General features: G+C 37.6%; 1 protein-coding gene across 12 annotated transcripts in view; it reads left to right on the top strand.

Annotated features, from left to right (window-relative positions):
- LOC127411912 (neogenin-like) overlaps nt 1–27,544 on the top strand; it is a 251,656-nt gene that overhangs the window by 174,142 nt on the left and 49,970 nt on the right. For all 12 annotated transcript variants that reach the window (XM_051647860.1, XM_051647870.1, XM_051647809.1 and 9 more), the window contains exons 7-9: nt 596–716; nt 23,590–23,749; nt 26,116–26,270. In XM_051647860.1, the coding sequence (XP_051503820.1) occupies nt 596–716; nt 23,590–23,749; nt 26,116–26,270 (436 nt within the window). The remainder of the gene's footprint in view (nt 1–595; nt 717–23,589; nt 23,750–26,115; nt 26,271–27,544) is intronic.

Consider the following 27,544-nt stretch of genomic DNA (forward strand, 5'->3'; position numbering starts at 1 on the left):
TCAACAAAATTGTGTTTTTCTTCTAAACTTGTTTTCTTTGCTTTCGATGAATGTAAACATTATGTAGGGTGAATGTGAGCCAATCAAGTCTGTTCAATAACATGTGCTAGGGGACTTGTAGTTTGTAGTGTACTAAAGTAGCAAATACTACTTAGCATTTAGCATGCTAATGTATGCTATTTCTAGCTAAAAGTTAGCTAACTAGCATAACTTTATAACATAAATCTGACTCAAAAAATATTATGTAAAATTGAAGAAATTAATCATGTTAGGGACATATAAAATCACGTTGAGGCTACTTAATTGTATCATAATAGAATAACTTTGTTCCATTATATTGAAAATACATGAACAAATTATTGTTTTCTGACAAAAAATTTATGAGCTAAACCAAGAGGAATAAATGTGTTGATGTAACTTAATTGATTCATTTGGAACCAGTCTACATGATTAAATCATATAAATTCAAAGCATTTTTTTTTCAGTGCAGTTGAGAACTGATGCAGCTCAAACAGGCCCTAGAGAGCCCCTGGTGTTTATGTGCAGGTGAATTTTGCTTTTATATGAAATGATCTGCTCTTGTTTGTCTCTATAGAAGGAGCAGAACCTGCAGGTGCTTGGATTGGTTAAGTCTGATGAAGGGTTCTATCAATGTTTAGCTGAGAATGGCGCTGGCAACGTGCAGTCCAGTGCTCAACTCATCATTCTGGACCAAGGTACGTCTCAAAGAGTGAATGCTTGTTTGTTTTTGTTTTTTAATCATAACAGCATATAAAGTGTTGTGTTTTGGCATCTTGCATTCAACTTTAATTTGAAGTATATTCTTTTTTGTATAGTACTTGGTTCTCGTGGTAGCTCCTTTTACATGGGTTCTAGCTTGTCCAAACTGGTTTTTATGGTCATTTGTTGGTCCAAGCTTCTCTAGATGGTTTATCAACTGGAAATCCATCTGGTGGTAATCATCTAGGTCAAGCTGATCAGAGCTAGTAGACCACCTTGGACCAGTAACAATCAAGCTACCATGTTCCAAAAACCATCTTGACCACGTTGAGCTGGGAAGTGCAAAATATGTGTTTTACTTTTTGTATGTGTATGTGAAACATTCTGACATTTTTCATTTTGTCAAACATACTAGGGCGGGGTGAAATGACGATATATATGTATCGTGGTGTTGATATAAAGTGTCAATCGATAGAGATTTTGCTATATAGTGTATAGCGCAATACGTAAACCTGCGGAGTGTGCATAGGCTATTGAATTTCATTCATAGTGCGTTCTGTGCGTCATAAGCGCTAAAAATGCTTCTAATCTTCTCACGCTTATCTGTGTTTCACGTGAGTCTCACACGCACAATCTAGAGCATGCAAGTGTGCATGGGTCCTGTAGGCTTCCTTATATTTGTGCTCCAGAGACAGGAGAGTGCAGAGCAGGATCACTCGTGCTACTCAATCCGGCTTCTCTCGATATCGCAGCGCAGACCACAAAACTTGCGTTACCCATTTGAGTTTTTTACCTTAAAGCACTATATACATAGCATAATACATACCAATGAAAGGGTGCTCATAAAGAAACAGATGACCAAATTATGGTTTTGTGAAGGTGTTTCATGTTGTTTTACAACTGTATCACTACTGTTTTAGCATTTCTATTTACATTCTCTTAATAAGCCCTAAACTGCTTAGGTTAAGCTACTGTTCTTTGAAAGGGCAGAAATCAATGCACAAGTTCTGTATTTTTTAAATTCCCGGGACTATTGAGTGTTTGAAAATCCAGTTCTGGTGTAAGTCAGGCAGGGTTGTGCAAAATTTAGAATTTCAGAATTGGAATTGATTTGGCCACGCCCCACAGGAATTTGAATTGGAATTGAATTGGCCACGCCCCACAGGAAGTTGAATTGGAATTGAATTGGCCACACCCCACAGGAATTTGAATTGGAATTGAATTGGCCACACCCCACAGGAATTTGAATTGGAATTGAATTGGCCACGCCCCACAGGAAGTTGAATTGGAATTGAATTGGCCACACCCCACAGGAAGTTGAATTGGAATTGAATTGGCCACGCCCCACAGGAATTTGAATTGGAATTGAATTGGCCACGCCCCACAGGAAGTTGAATTGGAATTGAATTGGCCACACCCCACAGGAAGTTGAATTGGAATTGAATTGGCCACGCCCCACAGGAATTTGAATTGGAATTGAATTGGCCACGCCCCACAGGAAGTTGAATTGGAATTGAATTGGCCACACCCCACAGGAATTTGAATTGGAATTGAATTGGCCACACCCCACAGGAATTTGAATTGGAATTGAATTGGCCACGCTCCACAGGAAGTTGAATTGGAATTGAATTGGCCACACCCCACAGGAAGTTGAATTGGAATTGAATTGGCCACACCCCACAGGAAGTTGAATTGGAATTGAATTGGCCACACCCCACAGGAAGTTGTATTGGAATTGCAATTCAAAGAAATTCAACACACAGTCACAGTACACAATTTCATTAGTCCAAGACACTTGTGACAAATAATTCCGTTATCTTTTTTGACCAAATATGCCTATTTATTTCCCAAAAGTAGATTCTTTTTAGCTTATGAACATAACATTTCTCTCTAAAAATAAATAAATGAAATTAACATAGCCATCAAAGTTTGGGTTTTTACATACAGCACCAGAAATGGTCCACCACATTGTTTTCAGAAAATGTCATAAAAAAACATTCAAAATAGTGAAATAAATGAGTCAAATTTCTGTAGGTGGGATTTTAAAGATTATTAAATTGTATTTTATTTATTATGTATTATTAATAATGTAAAAAGTAATGTTTTTTTATTAAGTTGAATTCAACTACTTTTTAAGTAAATTAACTGAACTTAAAATGTCAACCTGCCATGACTTTCACATATTAACTGTACATATTACATATTAATTTGACTTATTTAATTAAAAAAAAACATATTTAAATTAAGATTTCTTAAACTTCGTCAACTTACAGTAGTCAGATGAAAATGTCTTCCTTTATTTACATGAATTTAAACTGTTCAATATTCTGAGCATCTCATTTACATTTCTATAAACATATATTGGAAAGCATTGTGCTTGTGTCACGAACAGCCCTTTGTTTTCCCCTTATTCATTGACTTCCCAGGATGCACCTTTGTTGATTACCCTCACCTGCCCTCCATCTTCCACAGCTGTTCTCTGTTCCCTTATTATTTATCTGTGTGTGTATATATACCCTCTTGTTCCCTTAGTCTTGGTTGGTTCTTGTTTGTTTGTTCGCGTGTAAGAATGTTAGTGATTAAATGTTATTTACATACTTAGCCAGCAAACTGCTGTTGCGTTTTTTATTTCCCTTTTGCCCAATGCTTTAATTTTCACCATCGTTCTCTTCTTCATCTTCTTCTGAGTAACATAATAAATATATTCTGCATTTGGATCCACACTCTCTCTCGCCTCGTCCTTCACATCAGCTTAACAGAAGAACCAACCCTGAAAGATGGATCCAGCAGTACAACTGGAGCAACTCACCCAAGGGTCTTCTTCAGTGGAGGACTACTGCGTGAGGTTCTGGAGCTTGGCCTTTCAAGTTGGCTGGGAAGAGAGAATCCTCTGGACCATGTTCTGGGTAGGACTGAATGAACCGGTGAGGGAGATGGTCCCTTTGGACTGCGATGGTCTGCCCCTTGGGAATTCATTGCTAACATCGCAATGGCTGGTCTTTTGCATTCTACTCCAGCGGCCAAACCTCTTACAGAGCCTTCCACGGCTCCTTCCTCCAAGCCTTCCACGGCTCCTTCCTCCAAGCCTACCACGGCCACGCCCTCCAGGCCTTCCACGGCCAACGAGCCAACGCCCACGCCTGCCGCGGCCAACGCCCATGCCTGCCACAGCCATCAAGCTAGTTCTTGAAGCCTCGTCCTCCTAGAGACGACTCCTCCAGCGGTCATGTCCGCTCTCCCAGAGATGACTCCCCCAGCAGTCACATCCGCTCTCCCAGAGACTCCTCCTCCAGCTGTCATGTCCACTCCTCCTGTGATTCCTCTTCCAGCGGCTCCGCCTGCTCCACCTACAGCAACTCCTTTTGAGTCTTAATTCCCTGATTCCCCTGCGGCTCCGCCCGCTCCACCTCTAGATCCTCCTCCTGGAATTCGGTTCCCTGCTCCTCCTGCAGCTCTGCCCGTACCAACTGTGGCTCTGCCCCCTGACACTGTCCCTACCTTGTGGCTGCCTCCCAGTCCTCCTGACCCTGTCCTGGCCCTGTGGTCGCCTCCCATGCCTCCTGACCCAATCCCTGCTCTGTGGCCGCCTCCCAGGCCTCCTGACCCAGTCCTGGCCCTGTGGCCACCTCCCAAGCCTCCTGACTCTGTCCCTGCCCTGTAGTCACCCCCCTGGCCTCCTGATCGTCCACAGGCTCCTCCCTGTCCTCTTAATAATCCTTCCGATCCTTCCTGGTCTGCTTGTCCCTGCCTTCCTTCCCATCCGTCTCTTGGCAGCAGGAGTCGCCCTTTTGTGGGGGGGTTCTGTCACGAACTGCCTTTGTTTTCCCCTTATTCATGGACTTCATTTCCCAGGATGCACCTTTGTTGATTACCCTCACCTGCCCTTCATCTTCCACAGCGTAAATGCTTGCTGTCTTAAAACAATAATATTACACTTGTCCTCATCACATTAACACTTACTAGAAAAATAAACAAACATATAAAGTATTTTAAAATGGCACGCACTGACTTCTGCACTTGGTACATGAAACATGACAAAGTTTACAGTCAACAAATTGATAATTTTATTAGAGAAACAAACTCATCTTGACAATGCAAAAAACAACCATGACAAAAGAATCAACAACAACAGTGTAAATAAAACCATGAAAAATGCAACCATTTTATTCATGCCCCCAGTGCATGCTGGGAAGATGGTAAATGGGACTGAAACACATAAGCATTTTGTGTATGCCAATTTAAACTCAAATAAATTAATTAATACAACTCCCTGCTATGCATTCCTTGAAGTTGCCAAGCAAAAAAAATAAAAAAAAAATAAAAAAAAGATAACTTACAATATTCAGGTAAATCTTTCAATGTTTTTTGAGCATTATTTACTTGATATTAGAAATTATTTTTACAGTGTAATGTTTCTGGAAACACCCCATTTGTTATGCATATGATAACATGTTTCATGTTATATTGAAAAATCAAATGTATTATTAAAAGATAAACTTCAAAACAGTTGGAAAAACTATATACATTTATTTGAATTTCATTCAATTTTAATTCTACTTCCTTAAATTCAAATTTGAATTGCAATTCTATGTCCTTTTTGCTGCCTCAGTTCAAATTCAGTCCAAATTCTGGAATTTAATTGCCATTCTTCATTCAGTTCTGAATGGTGCACAATCCTGAAGTCAGGTGTATGATGCCATCTACTGTGGCTTCTTCTCTGTCAGAGCCAACTGTCTCATGTTGTGTAAGGTGTTGTGAATGGTTTTAGTGCATACCAATGCAATTGCTAGGGTGTTCTATGTGGTTTAAGCACATTTCTATGCAGTTATTATAGGGTGGTTGCTAACTGGCGCAAGTCAAGTCTCCATGTTATTCTCGTCATTAAATATGGCTCGACTCCCTTCTTCAGTGTAAGTCTATGTGATAGTTTTGACCTTTTTATCATTTGCCAGGTGAAAATGCTAAGTCTGAAGGCTTACAAAAGTAATAACACACCTCTCCTCAACAAGCCGCACAGTTTGAGGTTTCATTTATCTGTGTAGCACAAACAGTTCAGATTCAAGTTTAAAATTTAAGTTTAAACCCAAAGTATTCTTCGGTCAGACACGAACGCAATGCTGTAAGTCTCTTTAAGTTCTCTGTGTGGGAACGCTTTACTCCTTGTTGCTCTTACACATTTTATTATGGCAGACATCTCAGCTTGTTCTAGTTAAAGCTGCTAGACAGGTATGATTGGAGCTTTCTTGAAGCCGCAGTTGTCGCTGCCATCTGGACTAGCACATGGTGAATTGGGACACACGGTTGCTTATCTTCGCTTATTGTTAGAGCTGATTTCTGAGTTTAAGTTACAGACAGTCAGTTTGTGGCACAGATTGTGGAACTTGCTTAGTAAAGGAATATGTGCTGCCTTTGTCATGAATGTACTGCAGCATTGTATTTTCCCCATAGCCACAAAACGTTTTCTCCAATTTTATTTTCATGTTCTTGATTTGATGGGCTGTGATTACCTGAAGCACTGAACTATAATTGCAGAGATTGTCATGCAAATTTTTTCCGATCTTTAGATAAGAAAAGCACAGCCATGTTTGCAAATGAGGAGTGAAATTATTTAGGGCAGTGAACAAAAACGAGGCCAAGGAATTGATGTTGGCTGCCTCACATGTTTTTTATTTAATCAGTGGTTCGTGCCAAGGCATCACTAATAACTTGGGATTTGCCATGGAATGTGTGTCTTTCACATAGAAAAGGAAGTTGTTATGTGTAGAAACTATAATGCAATCAATAAACTTTTTGATTTGAATTTTTATAGAGCAGTAGAACTCATTGTGTGTTACCAAAAGATGTGAAATACAGTTGGTATGCAATCGGTATTTGACATGGCCAAAAAAAACATGCTTTTTGTTTTTTTCTCCTCTTTTCTACCCAATTTGGAATGCCCAATTCCCAATGCGTTCTAAGTCCTCGTGGTGGCGTAGTGACTCGCCTCAATCCGGGTGGTGGAGGACGTATCTCAGTTGCCTCCGCGTCTGAGACCGTCAATCCGTGCATCTTATCATGTGGCTTGTTGAGCGCGTTACCGCGGAGACATAGCGTATGTGGAGGCTTCGTGCTATTCTCCGCGGCATCCACGCACAACTCACCGCGCGCCCCACCGAGAGCGAACCACATTATAGCGACCACGAGGAGGTTACCCCACGTGACTCTACCCTCCCTAGCAACCGGGCCAATTTGGTTGCTTAGGAGACCTGGCTGGAGTCACTCAGCTCACCCTGGATTCGAACTCAAGACTCCAGGGTTGGTAGTCAGCGTCTTTACTCTCTGAGCTACCCAGGCCCCCTCGACATGGCCTGTTCTTGTTTATTTTCCCAAAATTAATTCTAATAATTTCATATTTGCTCTTGAATGTGTTTTTTTCCTGCCAGCGACTCGTGGCAACTGGAAAAAATCCCCCACACATTTCTGTTTTTTTCCTCATCTTTTCATTCCTCTTTCCTTTATTACTTTTTCTTTGATTTCCAAAAGCCTCATATCACACAAGCACCGCACAAAACCCATTTCACAGCATCTGATTCTAGATAGAGCTTCTGTTTTTTGAGGGATAATCTACAGGCTGTGGTGTGTAGAAGCCACTCCAGCAGTGTGAAGAGGTAATGGAATAGTGGAAAGCCGTACGAGAGTTCGGGCCCACAGCAGACTATTTCAGCAGATGGCACTTTTCATGAACAGGGTACAAATTGTTGTGCCATTAATGTTTTTAAAGCAATTAAGGCACAAATATGATTTTGTTTGGAGAGAGAACTATTAAAAAGTAATTTCTGAATTAACAAAGCATGAAAAGTAGCTAGTTTTAAACGCATCAGATGTGTGTTAACACATTTTTATACACATTGTAAATATCAATGTTTTATGTATTTCATTGATATTATGTACAATGTATCAGTTTTATGACAAAAAATAGATTTTAAAATCCTTATAGGGTTTTAATCGATGTACCTTTTATTATATTTTAACTTGTTTGTCAGCATGAAAATAGCATGGATGCTGGCATGGTACTAAATCACATTCAAAACTAAAACACATTAAAATGTTGAATGAAAAGGTTTATGTAAACTGCAATTGTCAAGCTCAAGCATTCATACCTGTCACCAAAGTCACCAAACCAACCAAATTTGTTAATTTCAAACCAACACATGATCCCCAACTAGCTAGCCCCTTCTGAATGATACTTTAATTTATGCTAAACCCGCAATCCTGTTACTTTCAACCCATTTAGCCACTCTGGTGTATTTTTGTTTTGTTTATTAGAACCTTAAAACTTGGGGTTTATTAATATTCTTATATAAATTGGCATGTTTATTTTTTTATTTTGTTGCTAGGATATAACAAAATCAGAAAACACAGGGTTTAAACTGTATTCAGACATGCCTCAATGTCTGTAACAGGGTTATAAAAATGTTAAACATAATATAAAATAATTGTAAAAAAAAAACAGGACATAGGCTATAATATTTAGTGTGACCTCCTAAGTCGCACAAACAAAATTTATGGTATTATAGTATGGTATACAGTAAACTTTTTTTTTTCCTCTCGAGGTAAAAAACGTGGTACATGTATCACAAATTAAGAAGGTGTTACTATAGTAGAACTAAAACTCTTTTTGGCTCAGTGATTATTATTTGTATTACCATAGATTGGGTTTTCCTGTGTAATTACTATGGTTTTACCTCAAATATCATGGTAAACTTTGTTAAACCTTTAAGCTTGTGTATAGCTACAGTCTTGACCAACACAAAATAGGTATCGTTTTAAAGCTTCACAATGCATGTAGGCGTTATGACCAAAACTAAACAAGTGATTTTAAATTTGCAATCTGTAATAAGATTCTGAGGTTCAAGGAAAGAGGACGTGGGAGACGGCGATTCCAACACAGGAATGTTCTTTTAATTAACAGAAAACACGTCCGCTTAGAAGCGCAACGGTACAGCTTTTTTTAACACAAATAACTCAGAGTTTATGTAAACGGTAACGGCAGCGGCCAACACACACGTAGCTTGTCAGCTGGACTCCCTCTCCCCACTGCCCTGTCTCTTCTCCTTAAAAGCCCCCATCACTACTCACTAAAACACAAGAGAGGTGTTATGCACAGGTGGAAATCATTCCCCACTCATTTCCCCCGCTTCACGCTCCACGGCATGGCGCTCGGCCACACAGTCAAATCAGAAGTTTTCCGTTTTGATATTTACAAATAATTTTGCACTGCACATATTATTGTAATCGGTAAAAACATCAAACTGATCAAATAGCCATGTGTCATATGTCATTGGAAAGCTTTCAAAGAGTAGAATACAACCCGCCTATTTGTTTTACTCTCAGCCACAAATATAGCGAGTAATAGTTAAGTATATGTCTTTGACAAACATGTTACATATAAAAAGGTGTTGCTTATATGCCGTGTTTTCGCTTATATAAATAAAAATAAACGGAACATAAAATATCACATACCATTACTTAGAGGAGGTGATTATCTTTAAAAGAGCCCACACACAACAAAATAGGATGCATAGATAATTAGATAATCCACACGAAGCACAATGTGCAATCTGGCTAAAAACACGTTAGCATTCCTGTATCAGATGACTAACGGAAATTATGTAGTATGTTGTCCAGCATAATGGAAAGCTAAACCAATTGTATTAGGATTCAGATTGCTACAACCAGAGGTGGAAGTCATCCAAATATGGGTAGAGAGGATTGTTCACTCTAATAACATATGGCCACCAGGAGATGGCGCTAAGTACATGACACAGACTCGATGGCTCAAATGAATGAAACTGAATGGCACTGAATGAGATCTCATTATTCATGCTTGCATGCTTTGGAGAGGGAGCATATCTTTAGTCATTGTTGTTTTTGCATGTGTAATTAGTTCTTATGTACAATTATTATGTTTAATTTGTTTAACACTTTCAAACATTATGTTTTTAATCCTGTAACTTTTGATCGCTTTGTTATATCAACACAAAATTTGACTCGGGTACAGGTGACAAGATTTTTGAAACTACCTTATTTACACCCAGATACATACACCAATCAGCCACAACAATAAAACCACCTGCCTAATTTTGTGTAGGTCCCCCTCGTGCCGCCAAAACAGTGGCAACCCACGTCTCAGAATAGCATTCTGAGATTATATTCTTCTCACCACAATTGTACAGAGCTGTTATCTGAGTTACCGTAGACTTTGTCAGTTCAAACCAGTCTGGCCATTCTCTGTTGACCTCTCTCATCAACAAGGCGTTTCCATCTGCAGAGATGCCGCTCACTGGATGTTTTTTGTTTTTGGCACCATTCAGAGTAAATTCTAGAGACTGTTGTGTGTGAAAATCCCAGGAGATCAGCAGTTACAGAAATACACTAACCAGCCCGTCTGGCACCAACAACTAGTACTCAGACTGGGACGATTATTGCGACTGCACCAATGTACATAATTTATATGTCATGAGCGCTACATAGTCATTTGCAAAAAAAAATAAAAAAAGGACTCCATTTTGGCAGTATAGCTATCTCCAATGTTTTCCAATGGCTGTGAAATCTTTTGAAGTTGCTAAAAAAATTCAAGTCACACCATTATTTTGTTTTCATGATCAAATGTTGCGGTCATTTCCGAGTATATGGTTAACATGCCCATCCCTGGCAGTAAGTGGGCACCACTACCAGCACCACTACCTGCTCTAAGTGGAGAAAGATGATAGATGAAGATTCACTGTGTGTCTGAGAGCAAAGGTGGACTGGATGGATTCGAAAGCTTGAAATGCTGATTTGGTTTTTATTTGTGTTTATATCTCAGGCTGAGGAGCCTCTGGAGCCATAAAACAGTATGTCTCCCCTGAGCCCTCTGGCTGTGTTCATATGACACATTAACAAGGCCTGATACACAGCTAACAGCAGAGCAGAATATGCAGCACTTATTTATGGCCACAGAAAAAGCCCTCAAGCTGCTTTCCAACATCTCCACTTTGTTTATAAGAGTCATTATTCAGTGGTAGAAATATGAATGTCAGTTGACATTATAAATCATATAGCTGTTACTAAAGTGAAAAGGAAATATTCTGTTTAAAATCAAGAACCTTGAATCAAGAGAGTTGATTTCACCTGAATGGTTTAGTCACAAAGGGTGTCTTTTCAATAACCCTGTTGTAAAGACAAGCATATGTTGTGTTTTAGATTTGGAAGCTTCTCAACCAGCATAATAATGGTGTTGGGACCAGTGGTGTGCAAATGCCACCCAAAACGTAAGCTTGCACACCCAAATGAAATGACGGGTTTTTGTGTAAAATGTGTTCATATAATGCTGAAACTTCAGTGCATTGATTACGGAATTTAATAAACAATGCAACAGACGCTGGGCACATGACTGAGGAAACAAGCACGCACTTTAAATTAAGAACGTTTATGCTACCGATTTTGGATTTCTGCCTCATTATTCGTAATTGTGCACATCCATATATACGCAAAATAAGTTAATTGTTGTTCTTTTCTTTCCCTTCCCAATTACGATATATTATGCGCATTGTGTAATGTTTGGAGAATACACTTGAAAAGGTAGGCTATACTATACCTCCCCTTTACTCAGGATCATCAGTCAATTTGTCCTTAACATGTTATACACCATTTAGTTGTTAATTCTGCTACCCTGCTTGGTTTAAAGATCAGACTTATCTGGATGTATAGATGACAAGTTTGATCTATATTTCAATTATTGGTTCAGTGATGATACGTTAAAAACTCACAACAAAGTCAGCACACTGTTGCTCCCAAATAAATTTAATGAGCTCACCACAGAAAAAGCAAATGTGACGCTTCGAGCTGCATACTCTTCATCAGACTTATATGACACTTACAAACACACTCATATATACCTGTGTGTGCATCAATCAAGAAATAACATGATAGTATCACATGACAGCATCACATGGCCATATCAAAGAGAAGACGAAATTTAATGTATATACAACCATACATATAATATAAATCCACATTTACATGCATTTAAAACAAGAGCAAAAATCACACAAGCAAAAAACTAATTGTACATATTTACACAAGTGAGGCAAAAACACCTTAAACACCATTTTACTAGATTTATACACTTTTTTGCAATTATTTCTAAAAAATAGCAACAATATAAAGTATAAAATACCTAGACAAAATCTGATCCGATAATCTGATCAGATCTTTCGAATTCGATTGAACTGAGAGATAGGAAGTGACTGTTTTAGAGGGACAGGATGATAAGAAGTCCCATGCAGAATAGAATATAGACTAGTCATTAGTCCACTTTGGCCTCTAACCACATAAACATCCAAAAAATTCATCTTCTGTTGGTCAGACTCTATTGTGAACTTCAAATCACTACTGTAAAAAAGAATTATAGCCAAAAAGAAACTGATGAAGTGGTTGTTAACAATCACTTTATTGTGCTTTAGTACTTGCACACCCAGTTTTCCCTTCACACACCCAGAGTCTTGTTTCTGGCTACACCACTGGTTGGGACTGTGACTGGGCAAGACAAATGGGCATGACAGAAAATAAATAATTTAGCAGATTTCTGGTGTACATACTAAAGGGGTGAATCACACAAACTTATCAAGAACACGTCTGGGTCGTATTAATCCATCCATCCATCTTCTGTTGCATATTGTCCTATGTAGGGTCACGGGTAGTGCTGGAGCCTATCCCAGCTGTCGTCTAGGTCATATTTCACCCCAAAATCAAAAGAAATAAGATTTGATATTTTGCTTACTAAAAATGAGTTCTATTTTCAGGATTATTAAGATTGTTTGCATTGTGAAAAATATTAAAATGATATATATTTAATTAAAATTAGATTTCTTTGGTATTGTGTCATTATGTCATGACAGTTAAGCACATTTCCCCTCCATATTCTCATTAACATAATACAATCAAATCTCTTTTCAATACTGTGAAATTATATTTAATATGATACATAAATACTGTGAAAAAATGGCTATATTACAGTAACGAGAATCAATTGAGAATAATGGATCGATAGATCTTTTACTCTTTGTGTAACCCTCTACAATCCAAGTAAACCACTTGCATATGCAACCAAAGATTGCAATATGCACCTAAAAATGTCTGTTATTAGCTATGGCTGGTATATTTTCAGATTTCACTCACCAGTGATTGAGTAGTACAGTGGGGAAGAAGTTCAGCAACGAGATCCTTTCACTGCGACTCGTACCGTGTAATGTGTGTCCGAAGATGAGATCCACGCAATCCATTTGTCATTGAATAACGTCTCTTTTAATACCCTTTCTGTTCTTTACAGTCAGTTGTTGATCAAAAACAACAAAAATAGAAACATTCAATTCTAATCACGCATAGCACGGATGCAGGAAAGAAGTCATGTGACTCCACTCTCGTTAAAGTGCACTCAACCAAAGCACTTCTGTCAGATGCTCGCTGAACTGCTGCTACTCTTAAAGAGGCAACAAACATGTCTACAAAAATATCTACATATGCCATATAATTTATGCAATTTCAAGTCATCATATTTATTAATGTAATACATGGAATTTGGACCTTTTTAAAAAGCAGAATTAATAGTTAATACAGGTGCATCTCAATAAATAAGAATGTCGTAGAAAAGTTCATTTATTTCAGTAATTCAACTCAAATTGTGAAACTCGTGTATTAAATAAATTCAGTGCACACAGACTGAAGTAGTTTAAGTCTTTGGTTCTTTTAATTGTGATGATTTTGGCTCACATTTAACAAAAACCCACCAATTCACTATCTCAAAAAGTTAGAATATGGTGACATGCCAATCAGATAATCAACTCAAAACACCTGCAAAGGTTTCCTGAGCCTTCAAAATGGTCTCTCAGTTTGGTTCACTAGGCTACACAATCATGGGGAAGACTGCTGATCTGACAGTTTTCTAGAAGACAATCATTGACACCTTTCACAAGGAGGGTTAGCCACAAACATTCATTGCCAAAGAAGCTGGCTGTTCACAGAGTGCTGTATCCAAACATGTTAACAGAAAGTTGAGTGGAAGGAAAAAGTGTGGAAGAAAAAGATGCACAACCAACCGAGAGAACCGCAGCCTTATGAGGATTGTCAAGCAAAATCGATTCAAGAATTTGGGTGAACTTCACAAGGAATGGACTGAGGCTGGGGTCAAGGCATCAAGAGCCACCACACATAGACGTGTCAAGGAATTTGGCTACAGTTGTCGTATTCCTCTTTTTAAGCCACTCCTGAACCACAGACAACATCAGAGGCATCTTACCTGGGCTAAGGAGAAGAAGAACTGGACTGTTGCCCAGTGGTCCAAAGTCCTCTTTTCAGATGAGAGCAAGTTTTGTATTTCATTTGGAAACCAAGGTCCTAGAGTCTGGAGGAAGGGTGGAGAAGCTCATAGCCCAAGTTGCTTGAAGTCCAGTGTTAAGTTTCCACAGTCTGTGATGATTTGGGGTGCAATGTCATCTGCTGGTGTTGGTCCATTGTGTTTTTGAAAATCAAAGTCACTGTACCCGTTTACCAAGAAATTTTGGAGCTCTTAATGCTTCCTTCTGCTGACCAGCTTTTTAAAGATGCTGATTTCATTTTCCAGCAGGATTTGGCACCTGCCCACACTGCCAAAAGCACCAAAAGTTGGTTAAATGACCATGGTGTTGGTGTGCTTGACTGGCCAGCAAACTCACCAGACCTGAACCCCACAGAGAATCTATGGGGTATTGTCAAGAGGAAAATGAGAAACAAGAGACTAAAAAATGCAGATGAGCTGAAGGCCACTGTCAAAGAAACCTGGGCTTCCATACCACCTCAGCAGTGCCACAAACTGATCACCTCCATGCCACACCGAATTGAGGCAGTAATTAAAGCAAAAGGAGCCCCTACCAAGTATTGAGTACATATACAGTAAATGAACATACTTTCCAGAAGGCCAACAATTCACTAAAAATGTTTTTTTTATTGGTCTTATGATGTATTCTAATTTGTTGAGATAGTGAATTGGTGGGTTTTTGTTAAATGTGAGCCAAAATCATCACAATTAAAAGAACCAAAGACTTAAACTACTTCAGTCTGTGTGCATTGAATTTATTTAATACACGAGTTTCACAATTTGAGTTGAATTACTGAAATAAATGAACTTTTCCACGACATTCTAATTTATTGAGATGCACCTGTATTTTCATAATGTACAAGTTTAATTAACAGCATTAGCTGAGAAATAATTCATTTTATACGTAAGCAAAATGGACATTATAAGTGAAATATATCCAAATTAATTGGAATCTAATCGAAACGAGAGCTTGAAAATCATAATCGAAACGAATCAGGACATCTGTCTCAATACTCAACCCTATATGCAGTATAGTAAATGCAATTTCAAGACATCATATTTATTGATAGCTAAAATGTTACCAAAATTATGAAAATGTTTCGTAATGTACCAAGCCCCCTGCATAATTATAACAGCATTAGCTGAAAGTGAATTTCTTTTAATATGCAAGCAAATGGACATTTTATCTGAACAATACCCAAATGAATCAGAATCGAATTGAATAGAAAGTGGAATCGAATAGAATCGATAGCTTGTGGATCGGAATCGAACTGAATCTGGAAATCTGTGTCAATACGCAGCCATATAAAATAATGTCACAATCCAAAAAAAAATCTTAATGAACACAATTTCTTGACCTGGACATGTTTTTCGTGAGATTCATCCAAAGATGCTACACAGATGACGGGTGCCTTTAGACAGTTTTGTAGTTCACAAGTGCAGCAGTTGCTAAGCTCTTTTTAAGTACTTTTGTTCCATATGAACTGGCCCGAAAGAGCAGAGAGCCGCTGACCACTGACTTGCGGCTGCATATGAAGAGGCGTGTTGTTTCATGCTGACATCGACTGAGGAATATGAGACATACAGAGGTTTAGCAGGTGGAGGAGTGAACGGGGCCTGTGCTTGCTGACCCAGAGGGCCCGTATAACTGGGTGGAGTGGGTGGGGTGTAGACAGATGGGTCTGTGCCTTTTCGGCAAACATGGAGGATGTCCCCTGCCAGCCTCATGTTGCGATTCATAATCCTCTACTCTCGTGTTGGGAGATGGGTTATGTCTAGGTGCCCGTTCCTCCCCCTGGAACTGGCCTGCTGCTCCCTCTTTCATCTCTAGGACTATAGATGCAAGATGTCTCGAGAGATGTTGAGCTGCTCTCCATCATGTGAGAGACCTGTTTAATCTCAACAGGGGTGTTGATGCCCTTTAATCCATTATTCTCTAATATTCATGAGGTTTACTTTGAAGCGATAGACTGCTGTCACCGCTGCAGTGGTGAACGCTTCAAATCGAATGCAGAATTGCTGCAGGCCAGCCATATCTCTTATAACGAAAATAACCAAGACTGTCATATGGCCTGCACCTGCTATCTTAAATATAATAGAAACATTTGTTTTGATTCTTCTTTATTTCCAACTACAAAAGAAAGATCCTTTTGTCAGGGAAACGTGAAGATTATTTAAAGCGGCCATATCACGAAAAAAAATATACTGTAACACACCCAGACCAAAAAGACCGTTTATTGCAACTAAGCTACAAAAATGTTTTGCTTTAAAATTATTCGATTTCTGATGTCATAAGGCAAATATATTAAAGGGATATTTCACCCAAAAATGTAAATTCTGTCATCATTTATTCACCTATATTATGTTGTTCCAAACCCGTATGACTTTTTCCTCTGTGGAACATGAAAGGAGATGTTAGGCTGAATGTTAGTCTTTCATTGCACCTTTTTTCGCCAAACAATAAAAGCAGATGGTGACTGAGACTAACATTCTGACAGTGGAAAATGGTCATATAAAGCTAAATTATGGCCGTTTTGGTGTTAGAACCTTGACTAACATTGTAAGTAAACTAATAGTTTAAATTTGTCCCCATAAAAGGAATAGATCAATGATAATTCTGTCATTATTTACTCACCCTGATGCCGTATCAAACCTGTATGACTTTGTTTCTTCTGCGGAACACAAACCAAGATATTCTGAAGAATGTAGAGTATGGTGTGTTTTTGTCCTTGCAATGTAAATGAATGAGGTCCAAATTTTCAAGCTCATAAAAGGACATAAAGGCAGCTTAAAAGTAATCCATAAGAGTCTAGTGGTTTAATCCACGTCTTCTGAAGAGATACGATTGCTGTGGGTGAAACACAGACCAAAATGTAAGTACTTATTCACTATAAATCTTGACATCCACAGTCTCATACATCCTTCAAAATATTTGTATTTGTTTTCCGCAGAGGAAAGATTTTGATATGGAATTAGGGGGTGAGTAAATTATGAGACGTTACCATTTTTGGGTGAACTATCCCTTTATGAATGTGAAATCTTCTGCTAAGAAGAAAGTAGCTGAGATAGAGAAATGTAGCATCTGAAGCTTTCAGTGAGACACTCAACAGCAGACCGCTTTAGAAAACATATAGAAAGAGAAAAAGATGTAGAGATATGTAATGGAGCTGCCCATTTCTCCTCTTCAAAACACTAAGCACTCTTATGGGCTTTTAGCCTGTGCCTATATATCAAGAGCAGCTCCAAATATCAGCCGCTGTCACAGTGAAGCCGGTCTGATGTTATCACAAGCACAGGTGACATGGACTTTACAGAGAATGAAATAACCCCATTTTTACAGTATGACAATGTCTCCAACCCCTTCAAGACCCCTCAAGATAATAATAGCATGTTCTACACAGATCAATAGCAGGGGGGTATGAGCTTTACTGCCGAAAGATTAAGCCTAGATGTTCTTTATGTGTGGAGAAGTACAGTATGTCTGTGGCCATTTCAGTCCCTCACCCGTGTCTATAAGATGAAAGCCGGAGCTTTCTAAGTGGTCATTAGCAGTGCACTATGCTCCCTCTCTTAGACAGCAACAGCACAAGTACATGCTTGTGAATGAGGCAATTTTTCCTCCATTACCTTGTTCCATGTCTTCATGCTGTACAATTACGCATTTAGGATATTAGGTAGTGATTCTTGGTGACCTACATATAAAATCATTTTTTGAGCAACCATTTTTTGTTTAAAAATTATGAACGACCTTGCAAATTTGACAAATTGCAATATGCTGAGTATTTAAGCACACAGTACGTTTACAGCCAGGGTTAAAATCGTTTAGAAAATTTCACACATTTTTGTGGTAACCCTGAACAATAAGATTATATTTGTTAACATTAGTAAATGCATTTATTAATCTTGGTTCATTTTAATGTATGAAAATAGAATTATTTATTTTAATTGCACAATTAAATTACAAGACAGGAAACACTCTAACATTGTAAGACACAACTACCAAGTAAAAAATGTAATTAAAAAAAAGAAAAAAAGGAGCAAGTATTTTTTATTGTTAGTTCATGTTAACTAGTGTAGTTAAAAAATATGAACAAATACAACTTTTTTTTTTCTTTTTTTTTACACAGATATTAAAAAGTATATTTCCCTTTAATTGCATTTTCATTCACATTTTAATGCATATTAATAGTTTGTTTAATTAAAATTTTTTGCAAATGCTTGTTTTTATTTTCTGCCAATTTTGTTCTTTGTAATACTTTTCATTAACAATAATAACCTTTTTTTAATTTTTTTATACAGAAGAAAAAAATGGTTGCGCAGTAGTCTAAAAGGGATTGATTTACTCTGTAGATCCACACAATGGAAGTGAATGGTGACCAGAAATCTGAAGCTCCAAAAAGCACATAAAAGCAGCATAAAAGTAATCTGTATGACTTCAGTGATTTAATCCATTTCTTCTGCCTGTATGTGCTTTTTGGAGCTTCAGATTTCTGGTCACCATTCACTTCCATTGTGTGGATCTACAGAGCTGAGATATTCTTCTTAAAATCTTCATTTGTGTTCAGCAGAAGAAAGATAGTCATACACATCTGGGATGGCATGAGGATGAGTAAATGATGAGAGAATTTTCATTTTTCTTTATAATGCTATTTTTCCACCAAAGGCTTGCTTTCAGTATTTTTTATTTTTTTATTTGTTCTGTGACCTTTTTGCTTAGTTTCAGTGTGTGCCATTAATGAGGCACAGTCACCATCTGTTTCAAAGACAACCAGCTTCTGCTCTCTGCTTTGAATGGAATAGTTATTCATCTTCTGCTTATGACCACTGTACACCAAACAACTGCATTCACGTTCAGACAGACACTGAGTGTTCCTGTTAGAAAGCTCCATTTTTGGGAATGACCAGTTTTCATCATGTGAATAGAATATTGTTTAGAGCCAAAGCCGAATTAGCATAACATTCCTGAAAATGTTCTTTCAACTTTGTTTCTTTGAAAAACATTGCACTGATTTGTAAAGTTTCAGTAGTGTGATAATGCATTGTTGAATATGTGAAAAATATTATTTAATCTAGGCTATGCTGTCCTCATTATTTGTTTTAGAAATGATTCTTTAGGATTCTTTTTTATGTTCATTGTGAAAAGTCTTTGGTTTAACACTGTTCAGGCCGGAGAAAAGAAGATAAGACTACAGAAAGTGTGTCACACAAAGGTGTACCTGAGATAAATGCTGAATGAGATCATTTTTTTTCTCCCTGCGGCTAGACAGCTGAACACTGGTGGCTCGTCTTTGTGGAATACTGTAATTACTACAACTAATGTTTAATTTGCTGTCTGTCTAATGGGTTTTGTAATTTAGGGGAAAGCTGTAAGTTAATGAGTGCCACTATTAATGTATTTAATACAGCTCTGCATTATCTGCCTATTTCTCCCAATGTCTGTTCAGAATTAGACATTAAGCAATACAAAGAGCACCTTTGAACACAATACATCCTGGTTTTCTCTTCTCAGCGCTATTATATGCCACTTTTGGGCACTTGGTTATCCAGCTCTGGATATCCCAGAGGAAAATTGTATTGCTCTTTCATGGCTAAGTAGAATTAATGGAGTTATGTTGCATTTAATTATCAACATTGTCTCATTCATTAAAAAAAAAAAATGTTTTAGCCTAATTTTAAGTTTTACGCATTTGAATTTCATAACAAAATAATATTAAATTGAATTGTGTTATGTTTAACCAAATTATAATAATAAATCTTAAAATAGTTAGGTTTTTTTATTTTATTTTGTTAACCCTTTAAGCTCGCAAAAAATTTTTTTCTTGACCAACACAAAATAGGTATCATTTGAAAGCTTAGAAGCTCTACTTTACAGTGCATGTAGGCATTATGACCAAAACTTAACAAGTGCTTTGAAATTCGCAGACAAATCAGAAGTGTTCTGTTTTGATATTTTATTAACAATTTGGCACTGTACATATAATTGTATTCTGTTAAAACATAAGACTGATCAAATGTTGGAAAACTCTCAGAGTAGAATACAACCAGCCTGTTTGAGTAATAGCTAAGTATACGTCTTTGACATTTATGTTTCATGTGAACAGGTGTTGCTTATATACCACGTTTTTGCTTATAACATCACGAACATAAAATATCACATAGCGTTACTTAGATCAGGCCATTATCTTTCAAAAGAGCTCACACACAAGGTAATCGGATGCATAGATTATTAGATTATCCACACAAAGCACAATGTTACATATGGCCACCAGGAGATGGCGCCAAGTACATGACACAGACTCAATGATGACTCAAATGGCACAGAATAAAACTCATTCTGTGAAATCTCATTACTAAAATTATGTCCTTTTAGCTATGCAAACCTTTAGTCATAGTAGTGTTTGCATGTGTAATTAGTTCCTATGTACAGTTATTATGTTTTATTTGTTTGGAGAGGCTTTTGGACACTTGGAGACCTTTTTGTACACTAGGATAAATTATATTTAAAAATAAAAATAAATTAAAAACAGACACAAATGACAGTTGTTGACATATACAGAGAAAAGAGCTATAAAATGTATGTGAATCACATAGCTCAGACAATTTGATTTTAGAAGAAATTAATGAGAAATGTTTGAGTTCATATTGAAATCTCGGACTTTTGATTGCAGACGTTAGTATCTTGAAATCGTATTTATTTATTTATTTATTTTTAAAAGTATACGCATTTTTATGTAAATTAGGATAACTTGCCGTGTTTCATCTCGATAACTTTGTAGACTTTTTAGACCTTCTCACGTTATTGTCGACCACAGTCAGTTCATTTAATTAGAATGGCACGGTACAGCAATTTATTATATTTGATTTATGTCCAGCCATTCCACTGATATGCATTTTGGCAGAAGCAAACGAAAACACAGTTTGTTTAATTCAAGTTCGGAGATTCTCCGTTGCCAAAAGTGCAACTTTAATGCTCTCTGCAAGAGTAAACAGTTAAGACACGTTTTAGGAAGTGCTTTTTTGTGTCTCGAGTTTCACTTTTCTGGTGGAAAACAAGAGTTAGATTTAACCACAGAGGCCTCAGCATGAAATATTTCACATAACTGTGTGAATTATCGTGAAACCCACGACCCCTGGACGTATGTTAGTCATTAAAATGACTGGCCCTGTGCCACAATTTTCTCTGAATCAGCTTGGAATTATCCCAGTTCTTCTTAAAGTAACACTCTCAAAAATGTACATTTTGTCGTCGTTTACTTAGTCCAAACCTGTATGACTTTCTCTTTGTTGTGGAACACATAAGGTGAATTTTATAAAGGAATATTCCAGGTTCAATAGAAGTTAAGTTGACATAATATTGATTACCACAAAAAAAATGTGACTTGCATCTGCTTTTCTTTAAAAAAAATACAATTAAATTAAAATTGTGGGGCCTGGATAGCTCAGCAAGTATTGACGCTGACTACCACCCCTGGAGTCGTGAGTTTGAATCCAGGGTGTGCTGAGTGACTCCAGCCAGGTCTACTAAGCAACCAAATTGGCCCGGTTGCTAGGGAGGTTACAGTCACATGGGGTAACCTCCTCGTGGTCGCGATTAGTGGTTCTCGCTCTCAATGGGGAGCGTGGTAAGTTGTGCGTGGATCGTGGAGAGTAGCATGAGACTCCACATGCTGTGAGTCTCCGCGATGTCATGCACAACGAGCCACGTGATAAGATGTGTGGATTGACGGTCTCAGAAGCGGAGGCAACTGAGACTTGTCCTCCGCCACCCTGATTGAGGTGAGTAACCGCGCCACCACGAGGACCTACTAAGTAGTGGGAATTGGGCATTCCAAATTGGGAGAAAAGCGGATCAAATTATATAAATAAAAAATAATAATAATCTGGGTTACAGTGAGACATCTGCAATGGAAGTGAATGGGGCCAATCCGCAAACATTAAAATACTATGTCAAAAGTAGACCCACAAGACGTAAACAATATGCATGTTAACATGATTTTAGTGTGATAAAATCGCTTGCTATCTTTTTCTGTGTAAAGTTATAGCAAATTTTACAACTTTGCTGCCATGACGATGTTATGCCAACAAACCCTAAGAATACCAGACTGTAAAAATTAAAATTTAAACAACTTTACTGCTCAAATGATGCATGAGGTTTAACAGAAGAATTATTGTAAGTTTTATTAAATTAAACCCTCTAAAAATTGGCCCCATTCACTTCCATTGAAAGTGCCTCAATGTAACTTTTTTTTTTTTTTTTTTAAGAAAATAAGGACGAGTCGAAATTATTTTTTGTGGTAATCAGCATTATGCCACAAATGCTGTCGATTTGTACAGAACCCGGAATATTCCTTTAAGAATATATGCTGTTTGCTGTACAGTGAAATCCTATAGTGACCAACGGCTGTCCAAAAAAGACTAGAAACCCCATAAATGCACCATTAAATTTATTCCATTCGACTCGTGTGCTATATTCCAAGCCTTATGAAGCATTATAGCTTTATGTGAGGGACAAAGAATTTCAAGTTATGTAGATACGCCTAGCTTTCCAATTTCATTTGTACTTATGCATGTTCAAACATGGCAGGCTGTGTTCGATTACGATACTCGCGAGAACTAAAGCGTGTGGTTTTTAATTGACATCAAACTTGATGTGGCTTGATGTGTCAAGTTGTAAATGTGCATGCAAAATAAGATTTGAGAGCTGTGGCGGATGGCAAGATTTTCAGTGAATAACAACTTAAATTTCTGTCTTTTTTTTTGGGGGGGGGGGGGGGGTGAAAATTTCATTTAAAGGGATAGTTCACCCAAAAATTAAAATGATGTCAATATTTACTCACTCTCATGTTGTTCCAAACCCATATTACTTTTTTTTCTTCTGTTCATCACAAAAGAAGACGTTAAGCAAAAAGTTAGCATCTGTCACTGTTCACTTACATTGCAAGAAAAAAAAAACAGCAGCATCAACATTCTCTTCTGTTCCACGGAAAACTGAAAGTTATTTGGTTTCGAAAAACATGAGGGTGTGTAAATAATGACCGATTTTTTTTTTTTTTTCCTTTGGGTGAACTATCCCTTTTAGTGTGAAAAAGTAGAAAATATGCTTCAAGTCATTCAGCTTTCCATAATTTTATTGTGATTCAATCTTTCCACTTCAGCTGTTTTTTCTCTGATGATTGTTTCGCCTGTCATTCTTCCGTTTTCATTGCATTTTTCAAGTTTCTTTGTGATTATTCCACCGTTTTGTTGATTTTCTGTTGATTTCTACATCATGATAGCCATTGTGTTATGTTTTTTGTTTGTTTTTCTTTTTATGTGTTCCCTCTGTTCTGTTTTCCTTTGTTTTGCTATCGCTCCCTCCCTAAATTACTTCGCCTACCCTCCACCCTTTGTATCTTTCACTCACATCACCCCACTATCTGCACTCAAAGATGTAGCCCTTCCTTCCCCCCCTCCCACTTCACTGACCTGTGCAACTACTGACCATCTAATGCCAGGCTCCGGCGGCAGCACTGGCCCCACACCCTCGGCCCCCCGTGACGTCGTGGCCTCGCTAGTCTCCACCCGCTTTATGAAGGTGACCTGGCGCCTGCCGGCCGAAACGCATGGAGACGACATCACCTACTCTGTTTACTACAGTCTGGAGGGCACTAACAGGCAAGGCCTTTATTTGATATATATCTGCAGTTTACTGTGATTTTACAGAAGTTACCAGGGTGAATCTCATAAAAACTGTCTGGGTCATATTTCACCCCTATAATAAATAAATAAATAAACCCAGAAAAAAAAAACATATGTGTGTGTATATATATATATATATATATATATATGCCATCAAACTTGGCATGATGTTGCTTGATGTGTTAAGTTTGAGAAATGCACATGCCAAATGAGATTAGAGAGCTATGGCAGAGGGCAAGATTTTCAGTGAATAACAACTTCAATTTCGGTCTAATTTCTGCACATTTTTGGTGAACATTTCATTTAAAGTCATAGTTCACCCAAAAATGACAATTCTGTCATTATTTACTAACCCTCATTTTGTTCCAAACCCATATGACTTTTTTATTTACAAAAGGAGATGTTAGGCAAAATGTTAGCATCTGTCACGTTTTACTTTCATTGCAAGAAAAAATAAACAGCAGCATCAACATTCTCCTCTTGTGTTCCACAGAAGACCGAAAATTATATGATTTGCAATGATATGAGGGTGCAAAAACAATGACAGAATTTCTATATACACTGATGAGCCAAAACATTATGACCTAATATGCTCTTGGTCCTCCGCGTGGCGCCAAAACTGAGCCGACCCGCCAAGGCATGGGTTCTACAAGACCCCTGAAGGTGTCCTGTGGGATCTGGCACCAAGATATTAGCAGCAGATCCTTCAAGTCCTGTAAGTTGCGAGTTGGAGTCTTCCTCTTGATCGCATTCCAGAGGTTTTCAATGGGGTTCAGGTCTGGAGATTGGGCTGGCCATGACAGGGTCTTGATCCGGTGGTCCTCCATCCACACCTTGATTGACCTGGCTGTGTGGCATAGAGCAAATATAAGGCATATTTTTAGAACCAGATTTTTTTGAACACTATTTTCATTACAATTAAGTAAATTGTAAAACTAATTATTATTATTTACTTAATAAAAATTAAGAAAAAAAAAGATATATTCTTTTAATTGTAAAGATTTTTTACATGATGAGAGTATTTTTTGTACATCCTCTAATGTATTCTGACTTAAATAAAATAAATAAACTATTGTATAACAGTAATTTTTATGTAGTTCTTTAAAAAAATAGTGATTAACAGTATTGAGATTCACAACTGAGAATAATGGGGATTACAAAAACACACAAGTAAAAAAATCCAGTAATGAAAATTCAGGGAAATTGTGCCTAATTGTCATAATATTACACTACAAAAATATGGTCCTTCAATTTTTTTATTTTTATTTTATTGTTTTGGTAAAATTTTATTTATTTTTTCTATCTTTTGATTTTGGGGTGAAATATGAAATAATTATATTTTGCTTAAGGGATTGATACCTATTTTTTAGGACCATTAAGACTTTTTTTTATATATATATTGTGACATTATTTTTGCATTTTCACATCACTGTAATGCATTAAACATTATGATTTTAAAAAGATTATTTAAATTTAAAAGTATTTATATGTCATGGTGGGATTTTATGTACTTCATTTAATGTATGCATATTTAAATGAAATTAATTAAAACATTTTATAAGAAGTAAACCATTCGGGTAATTAGCATTTGGGTGAAAATGTGGTTAATTGTCTTTAAAATAATGTTGCAATCCAGGTCATCTAAGCAACCAAATTGGCCCGGTTGCTAGGGAGGGTAGAGTCACGTGGGATAACCTCTTCGTTGTCGCTATAATGTGGTTCGCTCTCGGTGGGGCGCGTGGTGAGTTGTGCGTGGACGCCGCGGAGAATAGCGTGAAGCCTCCACACGCTATGTCTCCGCGGTAACGCGCTCAACAAGTCACGTGATAAGATGTGCGGATTGACTGTCTCGGACACGGAGGCAACTGAGATTTGTCCTCCGCCACCTGAGGTGAGTCGCTACGCCACCACGAGGACCTTGAGCACATTGGGAATTGGGCATTCCAAATTGGGAGGAAAATAAGGGGAGAAAAAGAAAATAATAATAATGTTGTAATGCAAAAAAAATATATATCATTCTGATGATTAAAAATAGGCATAATTCTCTTTCAGGAAAATGCAGTTTATTTTTTTCTTTCTTTAGTCTTTTGTTGTGAAATGTGACCTGGGCATGTTTTCATGAGATTCGCACCCAACAAGAGGCAGTGCATTTAATTATGAATGCTATTGACAGTTCTGCCTGTTGTTGTTTTTTTATTCTATTATTTAAGTCGTATGTTGTTCTTAGTATTAATATTTATAACTCCATTCTATATTAGCTGACTGTTGACCACAGAAAATTAAGAGAAGCTTTGAACTTCTTGTTTCAGTCTCATATCATGCTTGTTTCTCTCATCCTGTAGGGAGCGGATTGTCAACACCAGTCGTCCCGGAGAAATGCAAGTCACCATTCAGAACCTAATGCCAGACACCAAGTATGCCTTCCGGGTGGTGGCCTACAACAGAAATGGCCCTGGAGAGAGCTCAGCACCTTTGAGGGTAGCCACCCAACCTGAGGGTAAGATCCACTCCCCGTTACTCAATTGACAAGCATAACAACTCAGAATGTAGTATGTGCCCGAATGGGATTTTATGGAATACATCAAATGTGATGTGTACAAACACATTATATCGTTGTTGTAGATTTGAAAAGAAGCTAAGGCCAGAAACATACTCAGTGCAAGTATGCCTACACAGACACGAATGCATTGCATGCATGTAGCCTGTTCTACATACTTAGTCAACATTAAATGGCATTCGCAAAATTTTTAACTTCCATAATGTGACATACAGTATTTCTGAGTGAAACGGATATTTAACGAGAAACAAATGTAGGACGGGACTTGATTTTTTTTTATCAATCGGGACTGGATAGTTGTAGGTGTTCCATACCAGAATGCAGCCAGAATGTGAATATGCTGACCAACTCTGTCCTGAAACACAGTCGGTACCTGTTTGTTGAAACATAAGCAGCGTTTATGTATGAAAGTCATTTCAGGGGAGGAATTAGGAGGTTATAACGTTTTTATAAAAGGTTATGAATACAACATTTTTATATATTTTTTGTTACGAATAACGTGCACTGATGAATTGTGCACAATAAGACCAGGAACATGTATTAGGAACCTAAATAGGTAAAATTTTGATTTTATGTTGTCTTTAAAATGCCTTCTTGCATTACTGTGGCGGTACTCAAAGGGCGACTGAGTTACCTTCAAATGTCCATCTTAAAAAGGATATAAACTATAACCCTAGAAGACGATTTACACTAATGTCTGCTATAGCTCCCCTTGTGGCAACTCAGAGAATGCAATACATTCAGGGTAGAGTATGCGTTATTTTTCTGTGTTCCGCTATGACTCTTGCACGGTCGAGCATTCTAGCCTCTCAAATTATATTATTTTGAACGCATTCCTTTTTGGACGCATTTGACGCATGCACACTATGACTGCTTTGTTTTACTCTGTAGTACCGTGAACTACAGGTGCGTGCGGAATGCAACAACATGTCAAATCGAGCTTGCGTACATGTTCGCGTACTTGCGTAGAGTATGTCTCATGTCAAATATAGTATGCTTAACAGTTTCTCAGGAGGTACACTGGCGGCCAAAAGTTTGGAATAAAGTACAGATTTTGCTCTTATGGAAAGAAATTGGTGCTTTTATTCACCAAAGTGGCATTCAACTGATCACGATGTATAGTCGGGACATTAATAACGTGAAAAATTACTATTGCAATTTGGAAAAAAATTTCAGAACTTCTTAAACTACTTCAGAGTTCTCATCAAAAAATC

This window comes from Myxocyprinus asiaticus, chromosome 2 (genome assembly GCF_019703515.2).
Source record: "Myxocyprinus asiaticus isolate MX2 ecotype Aquarium Trade chromosome 2, UBuf_Myxa_2, whole genome shotgun sequence".
Lineage (NCBI taxonomy): Eukaryota > Metazoa > Chordata > Actinopteri > Cypriniformes > Catostomidae > Myxocyprinus > Myxocyprinus asiaticus.